Here is an 18,265-nt window from a genome sequence, read left to right as displayed (position 1 = left end):
TTTTTTATTTTGTCTGATAATTCATAAATAAAATCATCAATCAATCAATGGACGGGAGCTTTTTGAGGGAGTGGGATAGGACAGGAGTGAAAATCCACTCCTGTGTCACTCTGTTACAGATCTGATAGATATCCCAGATGAGGAAATAGAAATAAAACAATAACACTACCCTAAAAAAAATCCTCAGAAAGTAAAATAACATCTTTTGGCTAAATTTGAATGGAAAGTTATTAAAGAAAAGAAACTACACTTACATTTCCTCGTCTTCACCCTCGAAATGTGATATCTCGTTCCACTCTGCCCAACCTGGAAACCGGCAGCAGAAATAATACAATTAGTTCATGGAGCTCATACATAAAACTGTGTTTTGTTTGTACGTTTTAGTGCTGATTTCTTTTATCGTTTTTTATGATTTTTACATTGTGTGTGAGTGTGTGTGTGTGTGTGAGTGAGTGAGTGAGTGAGTGAGTGAGTGAGTGATTCTCCTGGTGGAGCAGTACAACAAACAAACACAAACAAATAACGTGAACACATCATCATACTGACCTTTGACTGTGTTCCACCACTCCATCAACTCATCACTTTCCTGAAAACAGAGACCGTTGTCAATGAAAATATATACACACACATATCAGCCCTGTCTCCTAAAAATTACATTCCCCTACAACGAAACTGCGAGTTACATTTTGAGGGAAACGTGTTCAACAAACACCGGACTATCGCCCAGGAGACCGGTGTTTTTGTCCTGTGTGAAGCTAACAGTCAACGTTCACTTATACTTTAATCATGATGTTTTTTACTAAACCTTTTTGTTGTGTTTTGATTCATTTTCATATTAATTTTAAGCCAAACTATGATGTTTTTTAAACCTGCCCAAGTAGTTTTGTTGCCTAAACCTAATGAAGTAGTTTAGTTGTGTTTTTTTGTTTGTTTTTGTTTCAATTCACAACATTAACCATATGTTTAAAACTGTTTAAAAGAGCGACTGTAATCTAGGAGAAAATATGTTTCCCTTGAAACCTAATCGACAATGCAGTTTAGCTGTATGGGAACATCATTTTGTAGGAGACAGGGTTGCATGTATACTATATATACACATATATATTAGGTGAGTGCAGTAATACCCCTGTAACACTGCTGTAAGAGATGCAACCTTTTCGTGCTGTATATCTACCCGTTAGTTATTATTCATAACATGGTGTTGATTTTAAGTCTAATAATACTAGAGCTGCAACGATTAATCTATTAGTTATCAACTATTAAATCAATCTCCAACTATTTTGAAAATCTAAACTGAATAACTTTAAGTTGTTGACAAAACATGACATGTGAGGACGTCATCTTGGGCTTTGAGAAACACTGATCAACATTTTTCACCATTTTCTGACATTTTATAGACCAAACAACTTATCGATTAATCGAGAAAATAATCAACAGATTAATCAACAATGCAAATAATCATTATAATAATGCTTATAATAAATTATTTCCTTGTGAGCCCTTTCTGGCACCAGAAAACATAAATATACACATAATATACACATAAGGACCAGTAAAGCAAATGCAAAATAAAAGGCCGGACCAAATGAACCAAAGCAAAAGGTGTGAAAGTGTCCTAAAACACACCTCCTCAGTGTCAAAAGGGGTTTCTTCAGTAGGATAAGCTGCCATCTCCACAGGCTGGACCTCCACTGTGCTCTCCTGGAAAACAAACAATAACACAACTTTGTGACACCAAATTCAGTTTAAACCGGTAACTTAATTAAAAGTTTTATTTAGAGTTAATTAATTTATTCATCGTGACAGATTTTTTGTCAACCAAAGACTGACTTTTCCTTTTCAGTTAATTTCACAGCTGCATGATGAACTTTTTCATAATGTTCATAAATGATATCTTAAATAGATGTTTAGTTAAGATTTATGGTTGGTTGAAATCTTGGATTGGCCATTTGTAAACCCCACTAAAATGTATTTTTTCTGCATATCTACGTTATCATATCAACATGCCAACCTGTGCTGGGTTCAGCTCCTGCAGCTCAACAGCCTCCTCAATAAGAGGCAGCTTTTCTGAACCCTGTAGAGGAAAAAAAAATGAATGTCATTAAGAAGAACTTTGACACACATTAGTAACAGTAACTAAAAAACAGGAGCAGGGAGCAAAACAGCAATGTGAGTAGTAACTGAGGAACAACTACAGGAGACCGGCACATACTTGTGAAGTTAGATTAAGCTTCGGTATTTTGGGAAGAGTTTTCTTGACTCGGAATGACACAACCTGAGAAACAAAACAAGAAAAGAAGAGTTTGCCAGTGAGAAAAGACATTGAACATTGAAGTTAACAGCTGAAACTGGAGAAGCAAGAGAAGAATAATCTCAAAGTTCAGCTCCATTAAGGTATTATAACAGAAGTATAGCTGTTGAAATACACTTTTGTTCTTGCTCTGGTGACTGTCTGTCACGTCTCTGGATGTTTCTTTAAAGTGAACAACAACAACTCACTCGTTTTTTCCTCTTGATGGTTCTCCTGCGTCTCAGCCCACCACCTCCTTCGGGTGCCACCATGTCCTCACCTTCCTGCAAATGAAGACAGAGATAATGTGTTAACGGCTGCACGGACACATAATCCAGGAGTTTATAGGGATCATCTCACTTGCTCTATGTATTTATTAGGGCTGTCAAAGTTAAAGTGATAATGCATTAATGCAAATTTGTTTTAACACCACTAATTTCTTTAACGCATTAATGCAATCAATCTTTCGGAGGTGAAGATACTGGTATCATATGAAACTACAAAACCTAAGGAATCCATTGGTACCAAGCATGTCATGCTTGTCACAAAGGAGGTTAAATAATGCTCCAAACTTACGCTACATTTTGGCGAGGAAAAACTGTCCTGGCCATTTTCAAAGGGGTCCCTTGACCTCTGACCTCAAGATATGTGAATGAAAATGGGTTCTATGGGTACACACCAGTCTCCTCTTTACAGACATCCCCACTTTATGATAATCACATGCAGTTTGGGGCAAGTCGTAGTCAAGTCAGCACACTGACACACTGACAGCTGTTGTTGTCTGTTGGGCTGCAGTTTGTCATGTTATGATTTGAGCATATTTTTTTGTGCTAAATGCAGTACCTGTGAGGGTTTCTGGACAATATCTGTCATTGTTTTGTGTTGGTAATTGATTTCCAATAATAAATATATACATACATTTGCATAAAGCAGCATATTTGCCCACTCTCATGTTGTTAAGAGTATTAAATACTTGACACATCTCCCTTTAATGTACATTTTGAACGGATAAAAAAAATGTGCAATTAATTTGTGATTAATCATGGACAATCATGCGATTAATCACGATTAAATATTAAAATCGATTGACAGCCCTAGTATTTATACCTATCATCAGCATTTTAAATTTCAGGAGTACAGTGCTAGTTTTTGAATGCCGCTGGTTCCCGGAAGTGAATTTCCCATTGAATTTCCCATTCATTCACTCCATTGACGTTTCAGAAAATCCTTAAAGAAAGAATTTTAAGCATTAAATTAAGTCGACCAACTACGAGATGAATCGTGACTATAAAATATTTGAGTCGGAGCAAAAAAAAGGAGGGGGAAAAAAAGGGTAAAGGTACAAGACTGTGTACATAATTATTTGAAGAGTGAAGGAACTACTTATACCACAATCCACTGTGAATGGCGACTCGCCGTCTCTGGAAACTCCCGAAAAACTTTTAAACTAATCGTTGTCGATCTAAAATGAAGACAGATTCATCAACTGTGTGCCCTATTTATCGCCTCAAATGTTTTCAGAAACATATTTCGGTGAACTATTTATATAAGGGAAAGCCCAAACGAGCCGCCATGTTGACCCAGTTTGAAATCCGGAAGCAGACACCACAGAGCAGCACTTACAAGCACGTTCCCTCATTAGCCATTCGCGGGTGCGGTATACATTGCCATAGTAACATCAAGCTCCACCAATCAGAGACGTCACGGTTACACGTAGGATAGTGAGTAGTGTAGTACTTCTCCATGACATCGTGAATAAAACATGTTTTTCTTAAGACAAGTTTGATATCATACACCATCATTTCACAATCTCGTAGCTCATGGTAAGTCTACCTTGGATGGTTACGACATTATGGAGTGTTGGTAAAAATACATTTCATGTCTCTGTGCCAATAATAACATACCTGTTGTTCTGCTTTGGGCGTCCTCCTGAACAATCCAGCAAACCCTCCTTTTTTCTCCTGTTTGAGAAATAAAACATTAATTTAAGTCACAAAAAAGTTATAAAATATGCTGATACGATCAAACAGAATAACAGACTCTACATCAAGACTCACCTTTGTGGCGCTTATAGCTTCAGAAAGATTATCGTTACTGGTCGACAATTCACCACGTGCTAAAAGATTATCCTTTAAAATGAAGCAAAGTTCAACACAGTCAAAAACCTACTCAGTTATTAAAAAGTAAATTTAAAACTGTAAATAATGGCATCTAGTGGTGTGGTTGCAGATCCCAACCGAGTACCAATCCGCTCACTCCTCTCTTTCCAAGACTGCGGTAATGTGAGACGCCGAGTGCAAAACCGTGGTAATGCCGTCCGCCTCGCTCAGAGGCCATCCTTACCATAATAACACTACTTTAGGAGCAACGGAAGTCAGACGGCAGCTGGTGGTACCACGGTTTTACACTCTGCGGCTCACGCTACCGCAGTTTCACAAGCGTGTCGGAGAACTACTGTTATCATCTTTTTTCCTTTGGTAAAGGATGGTCCAGTGTATCTTATGCTAAAGGAGATAAGAAAGGAATCATTGAAGCGACTTTCCTTAGCATATAGAGAATTCGAACAGCTATTATCATGGCTGCTGGCAGATTCTTAGTTTCAGGTGATTTTACACTAAGGAAAATATGTTATGAATATTATATTCAATTTCTGCTGATAGATCCCCTGAAATATTACACACCGTTCCTTTAAATATTTGCTGGCAGAGAATGTAGAGAAAGGAAGGCTCTGCACACTTAGGTCAAATGCTCTTTTGTGAAACATTTGTCTCATGAAAGAAGAAAGCTTGGCTTAAATATATAAAAAGATTCTAGGGATGTTGGTGTGCAGAGCTTTCCTTTCCCTAGTTTGAATGTTTTTGGCCTTCAACCTGAGCATTGTGTTCGGAGTGTAGTCCTCTCAAAGGTATTCAAATGTTGGATGGCAAAAAATATTCTCATGAAAGTACTCTGTCACTGTTGCCTATAGCGTTAGCGTTGCTCAACATGTTGCTTGACAAGTTGCCGGGTGCATCCACAGACTTGGAGTAGCTCTCACCTCTGCAATGTCTGTGAGGCTGTCGCAGCTGGCGGACAGCTCCTTCATGTCATTGAGAGGATCCTGGAAAACAAAAAGAAACAATTTTTTGTACAACCTGGTTTGTTTTAACTTGTTGACAGTAATTTTACAGCAGTATGATTATCATAAAAATGTCAATGGGAGCTTTCACAGACAACTAAACAAGCGGTAATCATACACATCACCAGCAAAAAACAAAACAAAATGAGTTTATTTGTTCACCTTAGTAGCGATCGAGCGCGGAGCTGGTTTGGGGGACTTTTTGAAGATCCCTGCAAGTCCTCCCGACTTCTCCTGAAACATATGAAACATTCACACGTTAATATTAAAATAATCAACAACAGAACAAATAAAAACAGGCCGAGATTGTGATCGTTAAACATTTGTACCTTTGATGCGTTTGCTTCCAACAGATTTTCACAACTGGCAGATAACTTCTTATCCTCGTTTGATTCCTGAACGGAAAATAAAACATAAATACAAAGTACAGTCAAATGGTGAGATATACAACAAACTTTATGTGAAAGGGTCATCACTGTACCTCATCTGTTGCAGTCCACTCTGCTGTTTTAGGCTTTTTAAACATGCCACTGAAAATATTTTTCTCCTGAAAACAGACATTAAACACAGACACACTCTGTGTAAGTTACAGTAAAACTACATCAGGACTATCTGTAATGTCTCATAGAAAACATTAAATAAATTAAAAAAACAGTAATAGCATGGTTAATTTAAATTTTTTAAGTGTAGGCTGAATAGAAAATTAACAAACGTAAACTAAACAAGCTAAAAATATTATATTTTTGTAAATGTATGAGAAACTGCATGTTTAAAGCAACATTTCTCATCTCAGTACCTTGGTGTTGCTGTTTTCAAACAGATTGTCATTACTTGCTGACAGCTCCTTCTGGTCATCTTTGTCCTGGAAGCAGAGAAATGGATGGTTTATAAATATGTACAATAACAGTCACCACAGACAGTGATGCTAACAGTGTAAATCTGGGTTGGCCAAACTATGACCCAGGGGTGAATTTTTTTTTAAATAAACTAGAATAACGCTTGCATATTATAATAAATTGCACTGTATTGCATGTCCTTGTTTAAACACTAGATGTCGACTTAATTTTGTGAAATTTTAATCTCTTGGCACAGAAACCAATATTTTACCATTTCTGTCTGTTCTGTTTGTTACATCTTAATATTAAACTTACTGATTTACATCTTACGCTTACATTGGCATCATTATCTTTTAAGTGGGCGCTTAGGCCACCAACAGAAACCAATATTTGGCAATTTTTGTATGGTTTAACTTTACTTATTTACACATATCATAATATTTTAAGTGGGCACTTAGGCCATGCACTGCATTAGAGTTTAAAAGTATTGAATTAATTTAAATTCAATCTAAGAGCAGCAGATACAGAAATACTTTTTGCAGTGTAACTGATTAAAAACTACGCATTTACTATTGTTTGGCCTGTGACTCCTTATATTTTTCTGTATATTGCCCATAATATAAAATTTTTGGCCACCCCTGGTCTTAAGGCCCCGACACACCAAGCTGACGGTCAGCTGTCGGACAGTTTGGGCCGTCGTTGAGCGTCTGTTGGCCTAGTTTTTGTGGTGTGTCCCGCACATTCGGCTCTAGTCTGCCCATGTTGGAGATTTTTCGGCTGATTCAGCATGTTCAATCGGCAGCAGCGCCCGTCGGCGAGAGGAATCACTTTTTATTGGCTGTTCACCTTAAGCGAATCAGTGCACGAGAAGAGAAACGGAAGTGAAGAAAGCAAGTCAAAAGGAAAAACACAGAATGCTCTTCTCATTTTTCATCTTCATCTCATCTGATCATTCCAATACACAGATATTTTCACAACAAAATGGCCATCTGGAATGAAGCTAAGTGGTGAGTGAGAGTGGTGTGAAAATGGTCGGCAGACGCTGCTTTGTTTCATGTACATATCATAACAACAGCTTGTCTATCCGCCGTCCTCGGTCTTCCGGTTTCCCTTTTTGAATGACAAATACAGACTACCGCTGCCTGCTGGTTTGGAGAGTTATTTCCTCTCACGCAGGCGCAGAACATACATGCTAACTGTGATGGAATTTTCTATTAATTCCTCTCTTCTTGGTCAGGAGGTCAGAGTGTTTGTCTCTGTTGACATTATTGGGTTGGAGTCCTGTCTAGGGGAGCTGCGTTATCTGTACAGCTGTGTCTGTAGTAGGGACCATAGAGCCAGTCGCTGGGGCAACCAGGGTCAGAGATGCTAGAGGAACGGAGTAAGTCAAAACATGATAAGGGTAAGACATTGAGCACCAGGGAGGAAGGGCAGAGTTGTGAGGCCTTCACGCAGAGAGCACCTCAATGGTGGAGACCTGACAATTGCTCCTTGATCAAGCTTCAATAAACCTTCTACATCAACAGCTCCGGGGCCTCTTCCTTCCTATAAGTTAACATGTGTATCAGAAATTCCATCACACTAACTGGCCGTCAGCTGTAGTCTTTGTAGTGTGTTCAAGAGCAACTTGTCGGCGATGTGAGACATCGCAACAGTCGGCTTCCATTGCCGCTAGTTCTTTGATGTTGGCTTGGTGTGTCTGGGCCTTTACTGGTCACACACACTCACCTCTCCAGCTGCCTCGTCTCTGGACGCTTTGGGTGTTTTCTTCTTCAGTCCACTGAACAGCCCGCCTTTCTCCTGATGAGTGAAAAGAGTTCTAGATGAGTTTTGGACTAAAGATAAAATATGTGTCCCCACTGGACAAAACAGTTTTATTTTGGACATTTTGTTGATAATCATCTCTCGATTGGTTCGTGAAAAATGAGGAAGCTTGAAAGACTCAACAAGTGGGTGTTTATGGTTTAGCCAGCTACCTCAAAATACATTTTACATGATTGCCAACCATGTTTCAGAGCATGCAGTCGGTTTATTTTCTACCTTTCAGCAGTAAAATGAGATATTTTACTCAAGTAAAGGTAGTAATACCGCAGTAAATAAAATACTTTGTCAAGTAAAAGTCCTGCATTCAAAATCTTACTTAAAAAACTCTGACTTACATCAAAATGTACCTAAAGTATCAAAAGTAAAAGTATTCTTTATGCTAAATGACTCCAATCAGAGTGTAGTCAAGGTAGAGCTTATTCTAACTACTTAATATACAGTTATGTAGTTTAATTTATCAGAATGCATAATACTTTTTAAACTGATCTGTTTCACACATAAAATCTTGACCTGACAAGTAACTACAGCTGTCAGATAAATGTATCGGAGTAAAAAGTACAATAATTCCCTCTGAAATGTCATTGAGTAGAAGTAGCAAGTAGCAGAATATGGAAATACTGAAGTGAAGTACTAGTACCTCAATTTTACTTGAGTAAATGTACTTAGTTACATTACACCATTGCATTTCAGGCAGCAATGGGTTCATTTCGGCACACCATAAATACATCAAGTTGTAGTTTCATCCAACATGCTGTATTCTGTGACTCGTGACTTTACAACATTATTTTTTATCAAAGTAACATTATTAAAATGTGTAACAATAACGTCTCCATAGTGGAGCCTTAAAGCTGCAGGGAGGATGCTGCTGTGAGTGTTTGACACTGACCTCGTCAAACAGGTTGTCAATGCTGGCTGATCTTTTGAAGATGCCCGCCAGGCCGCCTTTTTTCTCCTAAAAAAACACAGAATTTGTGTTATTTCTCTCAAATCAAAACATTCAGACACAAAAACAAAAATTAAAGAGAATCAGCTCCCAAGATCACAGTGAATCGGACTTTGCTCACACTGTTAAATTCTTCTGTACCAAATTCATCCACAGCGTATACGCTGGTGCTGGATGTGCATATGTATCTCTATGGTATTTATATTTTTAATGTGGTCTTTTACCATTTATGTTTCCCAATTGTTTTTTTTTTATTATTTTTTATTATTATTTAGTTGTTTTGTGTGAAGTAATTTGTAACTAACAGGAACAATGACAAGACAAACACAAAGCTATCTGATCATACAATCTGCTGTCTGTGATCAGGTTTCATGCTGACGTGACGAGAGCAGCCACAGTGAGACAGAAAAAGACTGAAGTACCTTCGTGACGGTGGTGTCAGACAGATTCTCACAGCTACCAGATAACTGTTTTTCTGTGTTCACCTCCACCTCCTGAATTCAAACCAGAAAACTGTAAATATAAACATCAATTCCATCCTCCATAATAGGAAATTTAACGACTGATTTAATCAAATCACAGTACCTTGCCCGCTGCAGCGTCCTCTGCTGGTTTCTGTGGCTTCTTAAACATGTTGCTAAAAATATTTTTCTCCTGAAAATAATTTGGTTGTCAGTGAACGCTCCCGCTGAAGACATTTTACCTACAAGTATTTGTTGCATTATACTGCTCACCTTAGTGGTGTTATTCTTAGACAGGTCTTCATTGCTGGCCGACAGCTCTTTCTGAGTCTCTCGTTCCTGAAACACAAAAATGTATGTTTTATGAAACAGGTGAAATTGTGTTGACATCTTAGAAACTCATTGCGCATCCAGGAAACACTCACTCACCGGTGACTCTGCCCTTTCTCCAGACGCTTTGGGAGTCTTTTTGAGGAGTCCGCTGAACAACCCTCCACCTTTCTCCTGATGAAGGAAAAAAAGAGTATTTATTGAAGTATTTGAAGTATTTACAAATCAAACTGCTGTTTTGTTGAAAAGCCATTAATCATCTTTGATTTTAACTCACTGACCTGTTTGTTCTTAGATAAATTCTCGGTGCTGGTTGAGAGATCGCTGTCAGGAGACTCATCCTGTAAAAAGGATTTAAAAAGTTGTGGTAGCAAATAGATATTACCTGGGAATACTACATAAAAGTTGTATCAAAAATTTTAATTTTCACATTCACAAAATATATCTGGTTAAAACTTTGTTGACTGTTAATTATGATTAATCAGTTTCTACTTGAAATATTTGTTACTTGATATTAACAGAAATAAGTAAATGAAAATATTCAATGAACATCTGAGCATGGCTTTGCATTAGTATACACATAATTAATAATAATCATGGGATATATTTTCCAGATTTTCATGTGAAAATAGTAAAAACATTCAAAAATGCACGATGTTAAGAAATCTCCTAAAAGAAATACTGAATCTGCACCAGCAACCTATCACTCTGGTAACCAAACAGGTAATGAGGCTTTACAATATAAACATTATCATAAAAGACTTCATAAAAGACATATGGGGGTGAAGAGTTGGATTTCATTTAAGCAGGTCACTGACGAATGACACTTTTACCTCCTCAGGCTGAGCAGCTTCTGCTGGTTTGGGAGGTTTCTTGAATATTCCACTAAATATTCCTCCTTTTTCCTGAAACATACAGATTCAGATGAGGGAGTTCAGATGAGTGAGAGCTCTCCCTTAATGTCAAGTTATTCAGGATTGTTTCTAAATTATGCTGACCTTGGTGTTGAGAGCTTCACTGCTGCCTGAGAGTTCATCGTCTTGTGACTGTGTTTCCTGAGAAAAAATAAAAACAATCAGAACCTGTTACACACTACAGACCTTTTACATTTCCTCACTAACAGTCTTTTACAGCTAAAGCCTCAGCTTAAACGGGAACGCCACCAATTTTACACATCAGTCTGTTCACATGCCTGTTCACAAGGAGCTGCGTGAAGTATTTTTTAACTGTCCAACAAGGTTAAAGGAGTGCAATGGTAAATCGGTGGAGTGCTTCCTTTAAGGGCATTTCACATGTAAATACTCAGGATAAGAATTGAGTCTGCCACTGTGTTTTATAATACACGTGGGTCAACTGAATGGGGCTTCTTACTTCGTCTGTAGGAGGACTGTCTGTAAGTCTGGTCGACTTCTTGAACATTCCACTGAACGCACCTCCTTTCTCCTGAAACACAGATGACATTTATTATATACTTTATATTTACATTCCCTCTTCAAGACATAGAGCATATGAATCAATTAGAAAAATACATGACAAGATATCACATACAACTACAATCAGAAAGAGAAGTAACTACTTAGGAAAAAAATACAAATATCAATACATCGATATTAATATATATGTATATGCTGTGGTTGTTTGTATTTATTGCTGTAACAATGTTTTAATGCTACCCCTTTGCCAGGTCTCTCTTGAAAAAGAGATTGTTAAGACTTTTGCCTGGTTAAAAAAATGAAATATTTAAAAATGAAGGGTGTTACCTGTATCACTGTTACATACAGGCAGCAATATTCAATACCACATTAGATTTGAACCATAAGTAGGGCAGCAAATAAAGATTATTTTCATTATCTATTAATCAGGTGATTATTTTCTCCATTGATCGATTAATCTGTTGGTCTATGTTGTTATAAAATAGTTTAAAATGCCTCAATTTCCTGTAGCGTAAGGTGAACAACAGACAGATGACCTCTGATGCCAGAGAGTGATTTTCAACCAAACTGACCTTTGTGTTGGCAACCTCAGACAGACTGTCATTACTGGCTGAAAGGTCTTTCTGCGCCGATAGATTCTCCTGAAAAAAGAATGAAAACTGTCAGAAACAGAGCAGCTCAGCAGGAAATGAAAGGGTTACAAGAAAAACATATCAATGTCTTGTCATATTTTAACTTCTGCTGCACCTGGATAACAGCATTTGACCACAGACGAGGAAATAACAAGGAATTTGCATTATACTGGCTGCGCTCCATTTGGTCATGCTCACATGCCTTTTTTGTTACATAGCAGGAAGGTTAAACCTGGTTAAATGGAATACAGGCAGCAAATGAGTCAGTGGGAATGACGTTGAATCTCTATCAGCTGATAATCAAACATCAGCAGGTGGTAGAGATGTTGAGATTAACTTTGATTTAATCGTTTTACAGCTTGTAAGTGATGGCAAGCATGTATTAGTCTTTTTATGCTGTCGTGCTGTTTATGATGTTGTTGGTACATGTTGTTACCACACTGAGCTGTTGAATCACGTTGGCACATGCAGTTTATTTATTTTTTGGTTTATATATATATATATATATATATATATTTTTTTTTTTTTTTTTTTCTACATACATGCCCCCAACCTGATACACCCAAAGACGTACAATAAAACAATTAAAATCTCTAGTGTTCACAGCTAGTGTGATGATACTGCCCATACATGGAAGAACAATGAGCACGATTTAAAAGATGGTTTACTGTATATTAAGCCTGAAATAAATACAACATAAACTGTTTAGTTATTTGCTTCCTCGTATAATCAATAAAAGGGACTGTACAAGTCAGACGAGGAGTACACAATCTCCTCCAAATAAAGACAGGACATTATATCATTGAGCCACTTCTGAAAAAAATAACCCTTTTATCTATAATCACACAAAACAACTGGGTCTCATGGCATGTGCTGCTTTGTAGGCAAAATTAAAATGGAGTGAAAACCACACCCAACAAACCGACATCCTGACGGTCGGGTTTGGCACAATAAAGCAGCTGTTTTTTTTGTTCAGAATTAGACAGTGTTTGCCTACGTGAAAGCTACATTTGTGTTTGAGAAGCTGTACCTCTCCAGTTGTTTTGGGAGTCTTTTTGTGGAGTCCACTGAACCAACCGCCTTTCTCCTACAGAGAAGCAGAAAACATGTTAGTGCAAACCGACGACTTATTCTCTTTAATTTCAGAATTACAATCCTCCTTATTGTCCATCTACTGTATGCTATGGGGCTGCAGAGATTTTAGGGCACACTTGTCATGTTGGTGGTGACTACATGGTGACTCATGTAGTTTCAGTGGGTGTGTGCGGAGGATCTGTCAGTCCGATGATAAAGACTCACCTTGTTCTCCAACAGGTTGTCAGTGCTGGCAGAGAGTTCACTGTGTGACGACTCTGCGCCCTAAACAAAACAAATATGTTACTCAACCTGTGCGGTTTCACATGAACAGTGAAACCGGTTACTGAAACAAAACTAGGTTAAAGCAGGAGATCAGAGGAACATGTTTATATGTGTTGCAATAATCTGATAATCATTTTATAAGGAGCTGGTCAGTAATTTAGTTTTCTTCTGTGAACACCCATCATATTTATTTATTCAAGTACATTAAATGTTATGTAAGAAACATGTCTCGTGATACATGATGGTTATGGATACATTAAAAGGTCAGCCACCTCATTGGGGACAATTTTTGACTGATTTAGACAGTAAACAAATTATGAAAGTCTAACTGTGCATAAATTTGAATAATGGCGTGAACCCACAGTTCATTAGAATCAAGTAGGGATGTCAAGACAGCCGATACTTTGGTACCAAGTTGATGACAGAAAGTGACAGTACTTGTTTTTCTACAGTACCTGTGGTACTGGGGATCAGGCCTGAGACTAACGGCGTCCCGTCGTACCGGGTATGACAGAGAATTTCCCTGATAATGCTACATTGTGAACAACAAATCCGTGTTGAAATCGGCAGAAGGAGTGCTAGTAAAGTTAGCTGGTAGCAGTCGGTGGACAGCACAGTCCTGCTTGGCTAAATAACGGAGCTAACAGCTAACAGCTAACATACAGAGGTTGCATTGATTTACATTATGATGCATTGTCAATGTAAGGTATAACGTTATCATGATGTGTTCAAATGCAATCTTGTAAAATGTAGTTATTGGCGAGAAACTTGAGGCGGATCATCAGGGATTAATAATACATTTGCAAAAACAGGATGCAAACAGTAATAAAGGAGTTTACGTTGAAGTGATTTATTGTTTTGTTTTTGTTTTTTACAGTGGTATCAAATTGGGTATCGAGAATCGTGGAATTTCACTGGTATCGGTGTCAACTACTAAATTTCTGGTATCGTAACATCCCTAGATTCAAGGCTTCAAAAGTGACGGTTAAGTGTGTAAATGTTTTACCTCCTCCGGTCGGGTGGCCCTAGACAGTTTGGGAGATTTCTTGAACCTTCCACTGAAAACACCTCCTTTCTCCTGCTACGTGAACAAAAAGAAGAAACTCACTGTCAAAGCCTTTTAATACTGGTTTCCTTGTGAGAATGCTTTGGCTAAAATTGTTTCATTGAGAGTTTGTACTGAATACAGAAGAGAAATATGTAAAGCTATAAAATTCAAATTACAATGTTGTATATACCTTTCTTTTACTGGAAAAAAAGACTGACAATAACGGTGCCTTTTAACATATACAGAGGACAAATATCATGCTTCTTTATTAACTAGTCGAAGCTTGAAGAGCTCTATAGTTAGTAGGGATTAAACATTATTTAATTTTTTCACTTCGTTCAAAAATAGAGAGCAACTGGAAACAGCATAATTTGTATTGTGTAATTTGGGCTATGTAAAAATGATTGTTCCATTTCAGCACATTTGAAATCGGGGATGAGTTTGGGTATTAGCTGGGAGGGTGGTCAGTGTAGGGGAGAGTTCAAAGCACATATAAGATTCAGGCTCCCCATCCTCAACCCTAATAACTTTCATGCATTCTCTTACTTTAGTGGTGTTGTTCTCAGACAACTCACTGCTGTCTGCTGGCCCCGTTTGCTGCGACTGTTTATCCTGAAACGAGACGATAAACAAACAGTTCAATAGTGTCTCAGTGTTTCGTTTGATCACTGAACACAATGATACACACAGTCAGTTACAAGTTTTGTTTCCTGTTTGGTGTATGTTTTCAAGTTCTGTTATCACCTTTCAAAGATTCATATTTTACTTTTTGTTTTTCTAACGGTTAAACGCAAGAACATAGTGCCACAATGCATTGTGCAGTATGCAGGATTATGTTATATTATAATGTAGCTAAAAGCAGATATAAGGTTATTAATGTATTCGTCAACAACTGTAACTTCTGGTGTATAAACACAATGAATGACAACATACATTAGTAAAACACAGTTGTAATAATATAAAATCTGTTTTCATAGGAGAAGTTGTGATTGCTGACAAATATTGTACTTTGATTAACGCTTACAGATGTCCTTATAACTGCTTACAACTACATTAGTGTGTTATTCAGTTCAGGTAAATACTAGGGGTGCAGGAAGTATCGCGACATTATGTTTTGTGATACTGTATTGATTCTCAAAAACACTGTAGTCAGTACTTTATTTCATTTGCAAAGATATGCAACCTCTCAGTGTATGTGCCCTCTAAAAGTAGTGCTGGATTAAACTAATGATATGACCTTTTTTACTTTGTTTGAATTGAGTTGCATAATATATTGTTTCTTCAGCTACATCACCTCGTCAGTTTGAGCCGCTTCTGTTGGTTTCTTCTTGAACATCCCGCTGAATATTCCTCCTTTTTCCTGAAGCAGACACACAAACATCACACACACGCTCGGTTATGAAAGATTTATCTTGGTCAAGGTCAGGTCACTGAAGCACCAATCTCCTAGGCTGTGTGTACACTCTAATTAAAGATAACTTTATCAGTGCAAACACAAAGCTGCTCACCTTATTGTTGCCGTTTTCAGACAGGCTGTCGTTGCTGGCAGACAGCTCACTATGGGCACTCAGATTGTCCTGAAACACCAACATGACATAATAGAAAAGTGAAAAAACACAGACAAAAAAACGTTTAACTTTTTCAAGTTGTATTTTAAGAAGGAGAAAGCCCTTTTTGTCACTCACCTGTGCAGGTGTCTCATCTGTTGGTTTATTGGATTTTTTAAGGATGCCAGAGAAGAAGTTTCCCTTTTCCTGTAGAAAATGAAACAGTGTGTTTGTGACAATACAAATACAGATACATAAAAAACAGAACATGTATCCACCCCACCATAAGGACGAAAACAACAAAAAACATCTCAGACATTTGTTCCCAAAGTCCCATAAAACCTGTCTGAATGTTTTATTAATTTATGTGTCTGCTTCTCCAGTGGAATAAGGGCAGCAATCTCTGCCATCCACACTTTTAAAGAAGAGGATGAAACCTTTTCTATATGTGAATGCAGAGATTTCTTTGGATATTTGAGGCACGTCTTTCAAATCATTTCACAACAGTGGCTGAATGTTTGGACACAAAACGTTTCTGGCAACACAGGAAACTATTCTCGACTCTGTAGTTACACTGGGAATCCACATAAAAAGCGAGTAGATAAAGTTTTTATTTATTGATTCACCGACTTTACAGTTGTCTTTTGGGCTTCACTAGCGCAGCAAACACTTCAAAAAAAAAATCTACGTGGATTGTCCGTTACACTGAATACACCCTGAAATCGACTAAAACAAGACTCACCTTATCTGCTGCTTCTTCTGCATCTTCAGGATCACTGTCTGCTTTGCTTAACTGGTGATGAAATGGCAAAACAATGAGCAAGAGAAAAACTTATTGTCAGAAAATGAGCAGAGGAGTTGGTGTTACCGTCACAACAGGAGACGATGATTTCTCTTTGGGTGTTTTCCGGAACATTCCAGCGATCAGACCTCCAATGTCCTGAACGAAAGGTTGAGAGTAAAAAAATCGAATGAGAAGCTGCCTTTAAGTTTTCTTATTCTAATTGGGAATGTTGAATACCGTCTTTCCTTCTCTGTCTGCTGACATTTAAAAACAATGAAAATAATGTAATAATAATTAACGTGTGGCTTCACCAGCATTAAAAGGAAGTGTAGATGGTGGTTTTTATTCAAGCACTTTTAAAGAAATCTGATTTTCTTGTGCTCTGTCACTTAAAGGTACAATGAATAGGATTTGGCGGCATCAAGTGGTGTGGTTGCAGATTGCAACCAACTGAGTACCCCTCCGCTCAGGTTGCTAAGGGTGTATCCCAAAGCTCTTACTTGTCGTTTCCTCGCTCCTCGATCCTCGCTTGAACCAGAAGTTGTTTTGGTGCACCATCTTGAAGCCCGTCCCAAAGCTCTTATTTCTGCACGGAGGAGCGAGGAGTGCGGCGGGATCTCTCAGGATCGATGAGCGAGGATACACGAGAGCAGCCTTCACGGAAGTCTTTTACCGACCAACACGCACCCTCATTGGATATCAGTTACTGATCAGACGCTGTTGCCAATCGGACTGATCTGATAACTTTACCTCTCAACATCACAGGAGTTTCATACCGGAGTGAAAACAGATCACAGATTAAACGTTTCATATTTTAGTTGTTTTCTGATTCACCATCTAGTTAAAATCTGTGTTAACTAAAGGTGTGAACAGCAGCAGAAGGACCTGCAGTATCTCTCCTTCACACACCGCGATGTGCAGCAGCCTGTCACTGAAAGAGCTTCATAAGACCTGACAAACGGGTCTAAAACATCTTTCTGAATTTATTAGAAAGATTTTTCTTTTCATGATCTGTTATTTCCCCCATTCACTTTTATGAATGATATTATTAAAGTCAGAGAGAGAAGGAGAGTCTGTCTGTCAACAACAAACACCTGTTACATCATTTATCCTCATTTCCATTCAGTCACATGTGAGGCTGATACTTCCTGAAAGTCGGGTTTGATATAAGTTATATCATTTACATTTTCCCTGAAACATTCAGCCTAATAAATAATGTCCAGTGTTCAAAAGACACCATAGTCATATTCTGGGTTATTAAATAATGAATTCACAATCAGAATATTAATAACTACAGACGCTAATAATGAATAAATAATATAAAGATATTGTGCCAGTAGAGATGGTTCCTGCAGCTGTTATTCCTGTGCAGGTGTTAAACAGGTAACTAAGGCTACAGAGAGAAAACACAGCTGCTCTGCCACTGATAATAACCGTCTGTCTTTATTAGTATTATTAGTACAGTTCAGACACAAACTCCATCAAAAGTCTCTACAGCTGTTAAAGCCAACTGACAGCTGATCCAGCTGCGATTAGCTGCTGCTGTCATCAGAAACGGACGCCGCTTCACGTGACGGTTCAGAGAAAAGGACGTCTCATTTCTCTTAGAACATATTTCCTCGTTTCCTCTCTCCTCGCATGGTTTCCTTGCAAGGAAAAG

At 37.9% G+C, this 18,265-nt stretch overlaps 1 protein-coding gene across 6 annotated transcripts in view; it reads right to left on the bottom strand.

The window, feature by feature from the left end:
- Positions 1 to 18,265, bottom strand: part of LOC141777624 (uncharacterized) — a 39,089-nt gene that overhangs the window by 5,013 nt on the left and 15,811 nt on the right. For 5 of the 6 annotated variants that reach the window (XM_074652053.1, XM_074652052.1, XM_074652055.1 and 2 more), the window contains 33 exons: positions 16,690 to 16,761; positions 16,564 to 16,614; positions 15,960 to 16,028; positions 15,783 to 15,851; positions 15,569 to 15,634; positions 14,821 to 14,886; positions 14,233 to 14,307; positions 13,167 to 13,226; positions 12,898 to 12,954; positions 11,808 to 11,876; positions 11,174 to 11,245; positions 10,801 to 10,857; positions 10,636 to 10,707; positions 10,084 to 10,143; positions 9,902 to 9,976; positions 9,746 to 9,811; positions 9,597 to 9,665; positions 9,434 to 9,505; positions 8,955 to 9,020; positions 7,973 to 8,044; positions 6,205 to 6,270; positions 5,890 to 5,955; positions 5,738 to 5,803; positions 5,571 to 5,642; positions 5,328 to 5,390; positions 4,348 to 4,419; positions 4,195 to 4,251; positions 2,500 to 2,574; positions 2,213 to 2,275; positions 2,012 to 2,074; positions 1,627 to 1,701; positions 547 to 586; positions 255 to 306 (listed from right to left, as the gene is read on the bottom strand). In XM_074652053.1, the coding sequence (XP_074508154.1) occupies positions 255 to 306; positions 547 to 586; positions 1,627 to 1,701; positions 2,012 to 2,074; positions 2,213 to 2,275; positions 2,500 to 2,574; positions 4,195 to 4,251; positions 4,348 to 4,419; positions 5,328 to 5,390; positions 5,571 to 5,642; positions 5,738 to 5,803; positions 5,890 to 5,955; positions 6,205 to 6,270; positions 7,973 to 8,044; positions 8,955 to 9,020; positions 9,434 to 9,505; positions 9,597 to 9,665; positions 9,746 to 9,811; positions 9,902 to 9,976; positions 10,084 to 10,143; positions 10,636 to 10,707; positions 10,801 to 10,857; positions 11,174 to 11,245; positions 11,808 to 11,876; positions 12,898 to 12,954; positions 13,167 to 13,226; positions 14,233 to 14,307; positions 14,821 to 14,886; positions 15,569 to 15,634; positions 15,783 to 15,851; positions 15,960 to 16,028; positions 16,564 to 16,614; positions 16,690 to 16,761 (2,165 nt within the window). The remainder of the gene's footprint in view (positions 1 to 254; positions 307 to 546; positions 587 to 1,626; positions 1,702 to 2,011; positions 2,075 to 2,212; positions 2,276 to 2,499; positions 2,575 to 4,194; positions 4,252 to 4,347; positions 4,420 to 5,327; positions 5,391 to 5,570; positions 5,643 to 5,737; positions 5,804 to 5,889; positions 5,956 to 6,204; positions 6,271 to 7,972; positions 8,045 to 8,954; positions 9,021 to 9,433; positions 9,506 to 9,596; positions 9,666 to 9,745; positions 9,812 to 9,901; positions 9,977 to 10,083; positions 10,144 to 10,635; positions 10,708 to 10,800; positions 10,858 to 11,173; positions 11,246 to 11,807; positions 11,877 to 12,897; positions 12,955 to 13,166; positions 13,227 to 14,232; positions 14,308 to 14,820; positions 14,887 to 15,568; positions 15,635 to 15,782; positions 15,852 to 15,959; positions 16,029 to 16,563; positions 16,615 to 16,689; positions 16,762 to 18,265) is intronic. The other variant, XM_074652057.1, reaches the window with a different exon arrangement.

The sequence above is a fragment of the Sebastes fasciatus genome, chromosome 11 (genome assembly GCF_043250625.1).
Source record: "Sebastes fasciatus isolate fSebFas1 chromosome 11, fSebFas1.pri, whole genome shotgun sequence".
NCBI lineage: Eukaryota > Metazoa > Chordata > Actinopteri > Perciformes > Sebastidae > Sebastes > Sebastes fasciatus.
This window is presented reverse-complemented; position numbering and strand designations above follow the sequence as displayed.